The 13,678-nt window shown below is 32.4% G+C and overlaps 1 protein-coding gene and 1 long non-coding RNA gene across 2 annotated transcripts in view; both read right to left on the bottom strand.

The window, feature by feature from the left end:
* Positions 1-6,979: 6,979 nt before the first annotated feature.
* LOC133185554 (uncharacterized) lies at positions 6,980-7,547 on the bottom strand. The gene is made up of 2 exons (XR_009720918.1): positions 7,492-7,547; positions 6,980-7,146 (listed from the first exon to the last, which is right to left on the bottom strand). It is a non-coding gene; the product is annotated as an uncharacterized LOC133185554 (long non-coding RNA).
* Positions 7,548-8,405: 858 nt separating this feature from the next.
* LOC133185146 (snaclec coagulation factor IX/factor X-binding protein subunit A-like) overlaps positions 8,406-13,678 on the bottom strand; it is a 36,548-nt gene continuing 31,275 nt past the window's right edge. The window contains exon 4 of the mRNA XM_061320204.1: positions 8,406-8,466. Within this exon, the coding sequence (XP_061176188.1) occupies positions 8,462-8,466 (5 nt within the window). The 3' untranslated portion in view covers positions 8,406-8,461. The remainder of the gene's footprint in view (positions 8,467-13,678) is intronic.

Genomic DNA, 13,678 nt, shown 5'->3' with positions numbered 1-13,678 from the left:
GACAATATCTCTCTAGTTTTTGAAGATCATGCCTTTCAAAAGTTTGTCGGAAGTTAAACGGTGCCAATTGCTCCCCGTTATTGGCAGACTTAATTTTGTATTCATATGAAGCAAAATTAATTCAAAAATTTCTACATGAAAAGGGGAAGTCTCTTCCTTTGGGCTTTTTGATTTAACATTTAGATATATCTACGTCTTATCTTTAAACAATCTTCATTTTCATTTCTACGTTGATTCGATGTATCCTTTTGAACTCGATATGAAAGATACAACATATTCCGACAGGTCTGTTCCAAATTTGGATAATTTACTTGAAAAAGACGTTAATGGTAACTAAACAACAAGAATTTTATGATAAAAATGACGACTTTAACTGTTCAGTCGTCAACTGCCCTTATTTATGTAACAAAATACAAATACATACCTAACTGTATTAAACATTTGAATGAAAAAAGTTAATACTTTGGAGATAATTCTATTGGATATTAAGACTATCATAAGAAACACATGCACGCAATAAAGAAACTTACGGTTTAGGTTTAGAGAAATAGATGCTCCTTAGGAATAGTACCCATTATCAGTGTTAAAGATATTTAGAAGGGAAACACGGAAATCTATATGCAGTCGAAATTGCTATCTCGGCCTTGATGGGACGAAAAAAAACATTCGGAGTAAAAGTGCTTGGGACTCCACATCACTTCGTCGTATGGATTGTATTCGAGATATCCGAGTTCGAGATACTTAGGTTTAGCCTTTGTTTCCGTTTTAGATAGGCATACTATTTCCAAGTTTTCTTTTATGTCTTAATAATGTGTTAATCCTGCCGAAGATTTTACATACAATTTAATTTTCGTTAAGCTAAGCAAACCTTCTGTTTCCTTCGCTTACAAAGTTGCTTATGTGATATCATTTATGAAGATCCTGTTAAGAGGGAACAGGAAAATGTCAAATTAAAGTGGTTGTGCATGATATATTGCATTCAGCTTTTTTTTTTTTTTTTTTACCAATAACATTTTTTTTCTTTTTTTCAATGGCAAGATAAATTATGATGTATGAGGAAAAGAAAAAAAAAACAAAACAAATAACACTGTAAAAGTAATTCCTTTTTGATGTAATGTATACAAACAGTCACAGGAAACTCTCCTTTTTGAATGGCTTGATGCACTTTACATGAATTTCAGTTCACGTAGTTAAATGATCTTTATCCCCTGAACATACCTAGTATACATTTTTGACTTATCTGATGCGCGAGAATGACGTACCAAAAGCGTCTTTAAAAAGATGAACATTTGGCTATATCGATACACTAAAGGTATAATTTTATATCTTTAAAGTCAAGCGCCTAAGACGTCCAAAATAACGATTGACATATCTTCATTAAATTGTGCTAGGTTTTACTTCCTGGGTATAATTTATTACACGATAGATGAATGAAATATATTTGCTGATATCCTTTGCAATATCTGTATTGTTTTAATGGCTTTTGAGCTTGATAACTATTACTTATCGTCATATTTTATACAGTATAGTAAAACATAATTATGGGGAACACGCTTATAATTAATTAACGTTTACACACTACTTGACGAAAAAAGTGCCGATAATCCTAAATTTTACTGATAATGTTTGATAATTACTGATACTGTGCTGTTCTTGCTGATAAATACTGATATTTACTGTTATTCTTACTGTTGTTACTGATAATTTTAGTTGTTTCTGACAAATACTGATATTTTCTGTAGTTTTTACTGTTGAGTCTGACAAATACTGTTGATGTGCTGTCGATGCTGAGATTTACTGATAATTACTGTGGTCATTGTTCTTGAGCTGAGAAGGTGCTAAAATAGAGCTTAGGGTTAAGAAAACCTTCATCAATCATTACTTTCTTCTTTATTAATTTCAAAACAATAATTTCATGTTTCTTTATATTTACTGCTTGTGACAAAAATTATGACACTGATCTCAATTACAATACGGTTGTGAAAATCTTGACACTTATAATTAAAGTTAACGATTAAATAAAATTTTCAGTGTAAAAGCAAATGTTTTCCAAGAATCTATGAAAATAGTACATGTATGTCTGTAAGCAGAATAAATGGAATTTTCCTATTGCATGAAGATATCATTTTAACAAAAGTCACTGTAATACTAAAACATTAAGGCTTAAAAAAAAAGATAGTCTGGCTCAAGGAATTTGGGTAAGGAGGTTGGTGAATTTTTTCATTAAAAGACACTGAAGTAGAAATAGTTATTATTGGGTGGGAAAAAATCGGGATAAAAAAATTTCCAGTAGAATAGAAAAATATTGATTCGGACCTTTTTTTTCACTAGGTCAAGAGAGGATTGATTGATTGTATATTGTTTTACGTCCCATTCGAGAATTCTTCACTCATATAGAGACGTCACCATATACCGGTGAAGGGCTTCAAATTTTGACCTTTACTCGGCACTCAGGGCCATTGAGCAGTGAGGGATCTTTATCGTGCCAACGCCTGCCGTGACACGGGGCCTCGGTTTTTAAGGTCTCATCCGAAGGACCCGCAACTTTCACGTCAAAGTGCCGAGCGCATGGCGAAGGAACAGTTGGTCCCCTTTTTTTTATCGACTTAGGTCTGTCGCGGCCGAGATTCGAACTCACGACCTCCCGATCACGGAGCGAGCGCTCTACCGACTGAGCTACCGTGAACGGTGTCAAGAGAGGACAAACAGTCATTTTCTTTGTAAAGATGGCCTTACATGATAGCAATTTCTTTTATTCTTTCCTAAATATATGCATAGTTTTTTTTTTTAATGCTCGGTCTTTCGGATCTTTTCCCCCCTGAAAATCTGCCCGAAACTGATAAATTTTATGCTTTTTTAAAATTAATTGAGAGATGAAAACAGGGGTGAATATGTTCCGTATGGAGGCATATTTTTATTATTATTTTTTTTTAGGAATACGTAAATCAGGCATTCGTAGATAGCCCAAGAATATAACTCTGCTACATGTTTATACATGTGCAACCAGCAGATGGGGGCTGATCAAAAATTATTTGTCAGAATTATAGTGTAATTGCAATGGTATACACGTGTACATGTGATTTTGATGTTGGTCTCTTACAATTTCACAAGTCACCACATAAAACATTTTTATTTAATAAGTTTTAAAAATCTCATTCATTTAATTTAATTTTATGGAATGGAAAATAAGAAATGGGACCTACCAAATGTAAATAATGGATTATTAAGTTGATCGATTTTAATATTGTAAGGTCACAGATCTGAATGGTATACACGTTTAAATTGATCAGAAATCGAAGATCAACCCGTGATTTGGCTTTATTGTGTACATGTCTTAGGCACTGGGGCAGAACGGGGTACAACATGTATATTCCATGTAGTGGTCAGCGTAACAATGGGCACTAATTATCTATTGTTCTGCGACTGCGGTCACCGGTATTAATAATAAACAAATGAACCTACACTGTACATGCACTTGCTACTTGGAGCAGGAACAATCTTTATGGACGAACAAAAAATTGAATATTTGTTATCGATTTTGTTGACAAATTAAATTGTTAGAAAAATGTTTAGCAAAATAGGACACAGTACAAATTTAAAGAAAAAAATTAAAAAAAAAAAAAAAAAAAAAAAAAAAAAAAAAAAGAAAGAAAGAAAAGAAGTGAAGTTATATACATTGTACAAACTTATTAATTAAATGAAGTAACATTTCTTGAGATAAAGTTTAAAGAATATCCGGGGGAGGGTGCTACATTTAAATTCATTTGAATCTCTGTTAACAATGTTTAAGGGCCTGTAAAACGGAGACGAGAAATTGATAAGGATGAGTTCGACTTTATCTAATAAATAATTATGCAAAATTTATACGAGATTTTTTTTTTTTTTTTTTTTTTTTTTTTTTTTTTTAAAAAAAGATGGTTCAGTGATTTAGCATCAACTGTTCACAATTTAGAAACGCGAAAACTTCACAACGCTGAATCCGAGAAAAAAAATCTGTTTTGAATTATGAATGTCAGAAACATGCTGATCGCACTCATAAATAAATGTTATTATGATAGCTGAATTTTGTATTGTTCCTTGATTCTTTAAAATAACTTATTCATGTATATTATAGATATTTAGTAATTATTACATGTATAACTTATGGAACTTAAAACTAAAGAATCAACCTTGCGCCTATCAGCTTAGTTAACAGTCTTTCACCCCCCCCCCTTTTTTTTGCTACAGTCTGAATAACCAATCATGTCGCGTGTATTTTGATTACATTGGTCTCGCACACCGAGAAATGGACAATAAATATTATACTCTCTGTACAAGGTTATTTCTAATTTTACTAATTTTACTAAATTTATGCATATCGTAAGAAATACAAAATGTACTAATATTTAACCCGATTCTCAAAACGAAAGTAGAAACTTCTACACCTGGTGGATATGTGAGTAAGAGGGAGAGAGAATAAGCGCAAATTACTTATAAGGACAATAAACGAGGTGATCTTGGTCTTATCAATATCGAATGCAAGCATAAGAGTGTAAAAGCAGGATGGATCAAAAGACTTTTAAAAACTTTTATGCATGGAATTTTTTAAAATAAGGCATGAAATATTAATGGAATAAATTTCAATATTTGCCACGAAGCAATATTAAATTAAATTAAATTAAATCAAATTCGCAAAAGAACTTTTGGTTAAACAGTCAGATAAAACATAACAATAATCCGCTATATCTAAAATGTTGGGCTAGAAGTGGAATTTTATATGTAAAAGATCTGTTTACAACAGAAAGTATGAAGACATAGATCATTGAATCGAATAGTATTACATACACGAGTATTCTATAATTAAAACATTGAAAAAACTAAATATAGATCACTACCATGAAAACAACACAGATATTCAAAATTCATACTTTTACTTTTGTGGAAAATATAAAAAAAAAACCCAAAAATTCGAAAAATCGGGATTTTATTATGATATTTTGGATTATAAAAAAGATGCTTAAGGCCAATAAATGTACACACGACCAGGTAGCAGAGTTCAATTTTCAATCATAAACAGTTGAATTGTGACCATATTGCGAGTAATTGAAATAGAGATGTACGATAAAACTGTACAATCTGCGGAAAAGTAGAATATATAAATGAAATATATGGATATATCGAACAGTATTCAAGCTCAAAAGTCCATTGAAACGATGAAACAATAAATCAGGAGCAGAGCAAACAAAAACCTTAAATTATCAGAAGTGGGATTAGGTGCCGTGGAGGAGTGAGCATCCCCTGCCACCCACGGTGTGCTCCTTGTCATACTCGGGAAATAACGGAACAATTCAGTGTGTAAATAAATGATTAACAATTAGTATAAAAAAACATAAGTTAGCATTTGACATAATGAAAGCTGACATGGTCATTGCATAATGATGACCGTACACGAGACTGTTTATATTCTTGTTCCATCAACGTGTTTGTCAATAACTTTCCTCGTTTTAGAAATTGTTCATACGTAGAGCATGCTTTTGCATATTGAACCAACTGAAATATATAAACCCCGTATGCAAGTGATAATGGTATATTGCTGCATAAGTAAGGCAAGTTGACAATTATAAGTTAAAGTCATCACGTTTATCATAAAGCTTTGTTGTTAGGTTACAATTAATGTCTTTTTCTCATAAAATATACAAATATGATACAGATATGTCAGACCCTATGATACATTTTATATCAAGCTCACTGGGATATATCGTGTCGACATATGCGTGGAAATAACTATTGTTATTTGATAATACGTCGTTTACATATCTTAATGTCGAGTTGAGGCAACAGCAAGTGTTTTCTTCTTCTCATGTAGAAGTTTTTGAATAAATTCTGCTATATATGAATACAAAAAAGGTCTGCTTATAACGGTTATTGGTACCCATGGAAATTCCAGTAATTTTCAGTCATTTCCCGACCATGACAAGGAGCACACGGTGGGTGTGATCGGTCGCCAGGAGATGCTTACTCCTCCATGGCACCTGATCCCACTTCTGATGTTTTGGAGGTCCGTGTTTGCTCTGCTCCTATTTTGTAATGTTTAATGGACTTTTGAGCTTGAATACTCTTCGTTATCTCCATAATTTCATCGATATTGTCAATCAGAAACTTAAACATCTTTTTGATATTTACTTCAAAGTATTTGTGTCTACAATTAGAATGTTTTTAACAAAATAATTTTGCAAATGACCAATGACATGGAAATTTACGAGTTCCATTTTTTTTTTTTCGAAAAAGCAGCTGTCAAAATGATGTTAAAAGCCTGGACTTTAATTTGTCGTGGGGAATGGTTGTGTAAAGTGTTGAAAAGTTGAATATTTTGATGTTATACATTTTGGTAAAATTTTGTGGTTACAAATTTTTTAAAAGTTCCTTTGAGTTTTTTAGTATACACATCTGATTAACACAACTTCTCGAATGTACTGTTGTACAGTACTCCTGAAGTTTTCCTTCACTGCCGTAAATATTTTAGTGAGGATTAAAGAAGGAGGCTTGGTACATTGATTGATTGATAGATTGAATGTTGTTTTACGTCCCATTCGAGAATTTTTCACTCATATAGAGACGTCACCATATACCGGTGAAGAGCTTCAAATTTTGACCTTTAATCGGCACACAGGGCCACTGAGCAGTGAGGGATCTTTATCGTGCCAACACCTGCCGTGACACGGGGCCTCGGTTTTTAAGGTCTCATCCGAAGGTCCCGAGGCTTGTAGAACAATTACTGAAACCCGCTATGTATCTTTGTTTGTAAGGATTTTTATGGAGTTTTTGAATCCAGCCCATTACGATTTATTTATGAAAATCTGGAAAGAAGTCGTGGAATACTGTTATAGAAGCAATGTAACCTTCCTTCTCTGAAAGTTAGGGAAAAAATACGAAGTTTGATACTTCAAGGATTCAAAATTATCTCTTAGCTTATGATGTGTATTACTTACTTAAAAAAAAAAACAACAACACATTTTATTACTATTTTAGACATTCAGACATTTTGAAAAATTCCTATTTAGTTCCTTTTTTCATCGTGAAATGTCTTTTGAATATGTAGGCCAAGTTCTCACACACTACTAGAAATATTTAATTTGAACAATTTTTACAGTCCAGAAACATGAAAACCTGAAAAAGGAATGACTATGGTTGTACAGCTTGCTGCAAGATAAAGGTATATGTAAATATGTCCTATGTTTATCTTTGCAATTTCAACTTCATTTACGAGATTCCATCTTTATCTATAACTGCATATTATACAAAGTTGTAAGTTTTATTGATGAATTGCTCAATCAAAAGGATTGAAGGTATTCAGTTTTCTAGATACTTTCTTTTCTTCTTACTTAGTAATGTGCTTTTTCACTAAACTGAATATTTTTCTTCATTAAAGGGAAACAGAATACAATCATCCTGCTTTGTCATCTTTTGATATTTGACAACAAATAAATGCAACAAAGAATGATATGTACATACATGCAAACTCTGTCATTTTACTCGGTAAAAGGAATGTACAAAGAACGTGTCCTCCATCTATCAAAAATACAATTATGCATATTATAAGATATATTACCAATCTGTTTATATGATACAGAGCTATTATTAAAAAAATTGTTCTGTCAATTTCTTGATCATTTTCAAATTTTCAGGAACTACTGTGAAATATGCAATCACAAAATTAATATTTTTCCATCGTTGCCTACACACAATATACAGCATTGTTTCTACTTAAGTATTTTTACACGTTTTTAAATAAATAACTTTAAAGTATTTTTTTATAACTCTAGTGGGAAATTAAGTTATGAACAATTTCCAATATCACTCAGAAATGGTCGTGATTCCAAAACTTCTTTTCGATAAGTAGCCATTTATCATTCCCAATTGCAGATAGCATCTGTATATGCACTTAAAATTACACGTGTTTTTTGTAAATTGATTTGGGATGGTGTCGGTTCTTAAACTTTTTTTGTTATTTGTTGCAATCCGTGTTCGATTAAAAAAATAAATAAAATGCAGCGAAATCGATAATTTATTAGAAAGAGATATGCTCGTAGCATAATTATTAGATAAACAATCCATATATATTCTGAACGCACTGTTGGACAAAGGAAACTTTTTTTTTTTTTGACTCCCATTCTTGTGTTTTTTTTATGTTGCAAATACCGTAAATTTGATAGGGTCAAGATTTACTCACTTTTATAGCTCATTTAAGTAGGCAAAACAATGCATATGAATCTCTATGAATAAATACTATATGGTCTTTTTAAAACACACTATTATACTTTCATTTCTCATAAATGTGATAAAGATAAATGGATATGCAACTTATCTTGCCAAAATAACACTTTGAGTATGTAGAATGGAAGTCAGCTTGATCTCGTTGTACTTGCTGAGATGGCGTCTTTTCTTAGTTTGACACGCAGTTTCTCTGTACTTGAGGCTTGGATCAAACTATTATCGTAGTTTGTAAAAAATAAAAATTAATACAAAACATTAATTGTCAACGAAATTGATAATGTGTATACCTAATATATATAGCCGTAGAGAGCACATTTGTACAGTAATGTGCTAGAATGAGGGGTCCAACTCCTCGAAAATATCAAAAGTTCAAAGATATCCGCTTCACTATAAATTCTGAATTTTTAAAAACGTGTAGCTATTATTCCTGCTATTCTGAAAAGTGCTGGGAGCTGTTTGTGCATTGTTTGTTTATTTTGTAATGTAACATTATTCCAGCGCGTATTACATCTATCTCTGGAGTTTATAGAAAGACGGCTAAATCCTTTTACATAATTCCCGAGCATGAGGAAGTTGCTCCCAGCACTTTAATGTTAAGAAATTTGTCTTAAACAAAACAGAATAAATTTTATAGCGGAAAGATATCCGTATATCGTTGAACTTTTACGATCATTGTAGCAGTACATATTTGTTCTAATTTTTAAACCTGTCACATGACAAACAGCTGATGTAAGCGATGTCGCCTTTGGCCGAACTCAGCAGAGACCCGATATATACAAGTGCAAACACCACAATGCACATTCATCAAAACTAATGCTATTCAAAAAAAATTGTATTCATTTTCTTTGAATATATAAGGCGTATATTTCATGGGCGTCTTTAACCTAACTGCGTGTGAATTCAGTTTTTGTGTTTTAAACTAGTCTTTAAATAATGTTCTTAGCATGAAAAATCCTTTATATGCTAAAAATGAACGTAAATGAGGCGATATTTCACCATATGAACCGAAATTAAATTACATTTTTAAAGAACAATGTTTTGTTTAATTAATATCTTTGTTTTTTATCCTTATTTTTAGTTGCTTCCGTAAAATGGAATCCCCTTCATTCATAACTGAGGCAATATAAATGGGCTCTATATAGGCAAAATTATGTTGAAATTAAATGCTTAAACTTGCGTATGCGGTGATTGGCTTCTGGTATATGAATGATATTGATTGATTCATCATTACTTAGAACCGTAAATTCTTTTATGAATTGGACATTTGTGAAAAAAGTTGGAAGGGAACAATATCCGTGGCATCACACACCCTACTTCAGTCGCTAATCCCTAATATCACACACTCTGCTTCAGTTACAATGAAGGAAACAGTCGCTAATCCCTGGTATCACAAACTCTACTGCAGCTAACATTCAGGAAATAGTTGCTAATCCCTGGCATCACACACTGTACTTCAGTTTGACATTCAGGAAACATTCGATATCTAATTCTTACAATATGTACTTATAAAAACATTTTTATCTAGTGAAGAGAAAAATTTGCATAAAAAATAGAATCTTCTTGATATCAAGTAATTTACATTTGTCACAACCCAAATTAAGGATATAACATCAAATGACATAAAGAAGTAACTCCCCCATCTCTTTCTCTTATTTCCTCCCTCTAACATTTCAACGATTCATTTTCTACTTTATCAAATTAAACAATCGTTAATTGAGATAATGAAGATAATGGATAAAATTTTTTAAAAAACTTAAATAAATAACATTTTTCTCGCTTTCAGAATAATCCAAATTGTTGAACCAAGTTAACTTTCATTAATACAAATACGATGCCCTCAGTTTACTTGTTCAAAATACAAACATAATATTCCAAAAATAAGGTCCTTAAACAATTTTTTTCATGTCCAGATCGACGGTTTTGATTTCAGTATGCTCAGTATGTAAAATATCAGTATTTATTTTAAGTCTTCTAATATGTTGATTCAAATGTTCCTTTGATAAGTATTTGATAAGACATACTTGAATACTCTAGCAAATTTATTAAGTGCAATTTACTTTCTTCATCCTTATCATGTTGAATTCCATGATTACTTTTTTCTTTAAATTGATTCTTCACGCTATATTGAACATTCTAGTTACATCAAATACTTTTGGATATTTACATCCCATTGTCCGCGACTCAATCATCAGAGGAAATATATACATAACCTATAAACTATAAATAATTATAATTGGACTGTTCTCTGGGAAAAGGGGTCTTAATGACAAAATTCTCGAAATTGACTTTTTCAAATATTTCAAATCTACAACAAATTTAGGACACACGGGCAAAATTTGAGGATTTAATTTGCTATAGTTTTAAAAATATACGTGTTTGAAAACAACATGTTGTAATGAAACAATAACGTCTTTGACGTTATTCAATAACGTCATCTTTTTTAAAAAAAAACTAGATGCTGTCATGAGACAGTAATACCCGCACTAAGGTGTTTGCCTCTAAATGCACACTCCTTCATATTGGGCTTACCAAGGAAAAAGTCCAAATAATTCTATAATTTACACAGTACATGTATTCGTCAAATCGAGCATAAAATGCTCAGGTGACCATGTGACCCATGAACCTCTTATACGCATTTCATATACTTAATTCATTACCAGTCTGAAATATCAGAATTTAATTAATGTTGTAAATTAGGTTTTAATAAAAAGGGGGGGGGGATATAAATTTTTGGCCCATAATTGGAACTTTTTAAATTAAATTTATCTTCTCAACAACAAATAATATTATTTTAGTACAAAGCGTTTTTGATGAATTTATCAAAATGTGCAAACTTTTTTTAGTATTTGATTAGGCAAAAACCTCCTTGAAAAGCCATACCCAATCAATTTATATGTGTCCCCCCCCCCCCCCCCCAAATACACACACACACAATTTGCCTGTTTTTGGAAATAGGCCTAGATGGCAAAGTTATGTTAAAACATCGTTTGTTATGATAATTTAAAATTTGTTCTTGTACTGTACATGTATGTGAACACCTTTTTGAAAATTTCTACATCACATTGGGCTTGCGTCACCCTACCAGTACTAGTACTAGTTTTACCATTATCATTTTTAGATTGCACATGCCATGTGACATGGTGCAGTGTTACATGTATATCAGTGGAAATTAATTCATTTTGTGTTTTAATTGGATTATATTTCATGAAGTTGACAGGACCTATGACAGTCGGTAAGTACAAGTTTAAGTATAGATTGGGGTAAAATAAACCAAAATGCAAATGGTTAGGTTAAAGTTTAAAAAGGATCAAAGATCATCGGCAATCTCCTATGCAGAGTTGTCGTTCGTTTCTCTCTCAGACACTGAATGTATGAGCCGATCGTAGAGAGTGGATCATCGATGCCACAATAGACGAATTTCACATTCTGAAGAGTTATCTCCCGTTGTCGACATTACATTCAGTTACAGGCATAGATCCGGGAATTTTTTTCCGGGGGGGAGGGGGGTCCACACCTCGGTCCAAAAAAATTCCAGCCCAGAATTTCCTGAGGAGCAAAATAAAAAAAAAACAAACAAACAAACAAAATAAAAACAATGATGGTGGGGTCCATGTTTTTATAGGGGGAGGGCATCCAAAGTCATTTTTTATTTGCTTCTGTAAATCAGTATATAGTCCTATTTAAATAACTCTGCAAATTCCAGGGGGGGGGGGGGGGGGTTCCAATCTCCCTAGCCGCTCCCTGTCCCTGAAATGACAAATGATCATGCGACTCCTAAATAGTAGAAAATTTTTCCATTTGACTAGACATAATTTTGTTTCTTGTGTTATTATGTTATGTACATCTAATGGTTTAAGGTTATGAACCCTTGAGGTCATCCCCACTCTCTTGTTCATAATATGACTACATCAAATTAAATAGAAGTGCATCAATGATAAGATTACTTGACATTTCATTCATGAATTTGGGTCAACCTAGAATTAGGAATGAAAATCATTCAAAGAGATGGACCATTAAACTATTTGTATGTATTCACATTTTTTTTTATGTCAAACCAAAGTATTAGACTAGTTTGCATACATGAACAAACTGGGGTCTGGGAAGGGGAAGGGGCAAGGGGAAGGAGTTATCTCTTTACGTCTTAATTAATTGTTGAAAATTCCTAAAATGAATGTTAACCTTAAATCCGACTTGTACGTCTTCATTATTTTTAAGTGGTGGTGTCTCCGTATGAGTGAAAAATTCCCAAGAGGGACATTTAACAACAAACAAACATTAATGACTTAAAAAACACAATATACATGTACATGTTTATTAGTCAATGGATATACTTCTGATCATATCTCTAGTTCTCCCTTGAATCAGAAATGATGATATAAATATTTTAAGAATGATTAAGAGTTGAAAAGGTTGTGCATTTTAAAATTCACTAAGCTCTGTGGTTGAATTAGCTATACCAGTTTAGCTTATTTTGCTACTCAAAGCACCTTGATTAACTATTTTTAATCATACTGTTTTCTGAAATGTGAAGTTTTTTCAACATGGATACAAGTCATACCTTTTCAGCTTCTGAAAACAATTAATGCATGAAAAAAAAACTGCTTTTCAAATACTGTAACTCTTTCCAAGTACTTGTGATCATCAGTTTTTAGCTCACTTGAGTTTTTCTGGTTTTCTGATCACATTTTGTTTGTCATTCATCTGTCCGCCTGTAAACTTTTCACATTTTTGTCTTCTTCACTAGAACCGCCGGGCCAATTTCAACCAACCCAGCCACAAAGCATCTTTGGGTAAAGGGGATTCAAGTTTGTTCAAGTGAAGGGTCACACCCTCTTTCAAGGGGGGATAATCAAGAATTAGTGAAAATTTGGTGGTATCATTTTAAAAAAGTCTTATCAAGAACCACTGACTGGGCCCAAAAAGTTGAAACTTTCTTTACATAGACAGTGTAGCTTCAAATTTGTTAAAATTATGACCCACTGGGGTAGGATGGGGCCACATATGGGGATCCAATGATTTACATAGAAAAATGCAGGGGATTTTTTCCATCATAAATCTTCTTCTCATGAATAGCAAGGGCATTATTGTCGTCCGTTTTCACAAAAGGGACCTAGGGGACATTAAATCTCATTTGTCTGTCAGTCTGTCCGTTTGTCAGTCTGTCCGTCTGTCACAATAAATTTAACCTTGGTCATAACTTCTGAATAATAAGAGATAGGGATTTCATATTTCACATGTACTTTACCTACAAGAACTTTCTAAACATACCATGATTTTTGAACCCATGACCTTGACCTTGAAGTTTGACCTACTTTTCAAAAAATTTAACATTATTTCAAATGATCATTTTGAAAGAGAAAAGATAGGGCATTCATATTATACATGTATATTACCTGTGACAAGACCTTTCTAAATATATCATGAC

Source organism: Saccostrea echinata, unplaced genomic scaffold (assembly GCF_033153115.1).
Source record: "Saccostrea echinata isolate AGI-Se365-2 ecotype Australia unplaced genomic scaffold, CSIRO_AGI_Sech_v1 ptg000012l, whole genome shotgun sequence".
NCBI lineage: Eukaryota > Metazoa > Mollusca > Bivalvia > Ostreida > Ostreidae > Saccostrea > Saccostrea echinata.
The sequence above is the reverse complement of the archived record's forward strand: the minus strand, read 5'-3'. Positions and strand labels throughout refer to the sequence as shown.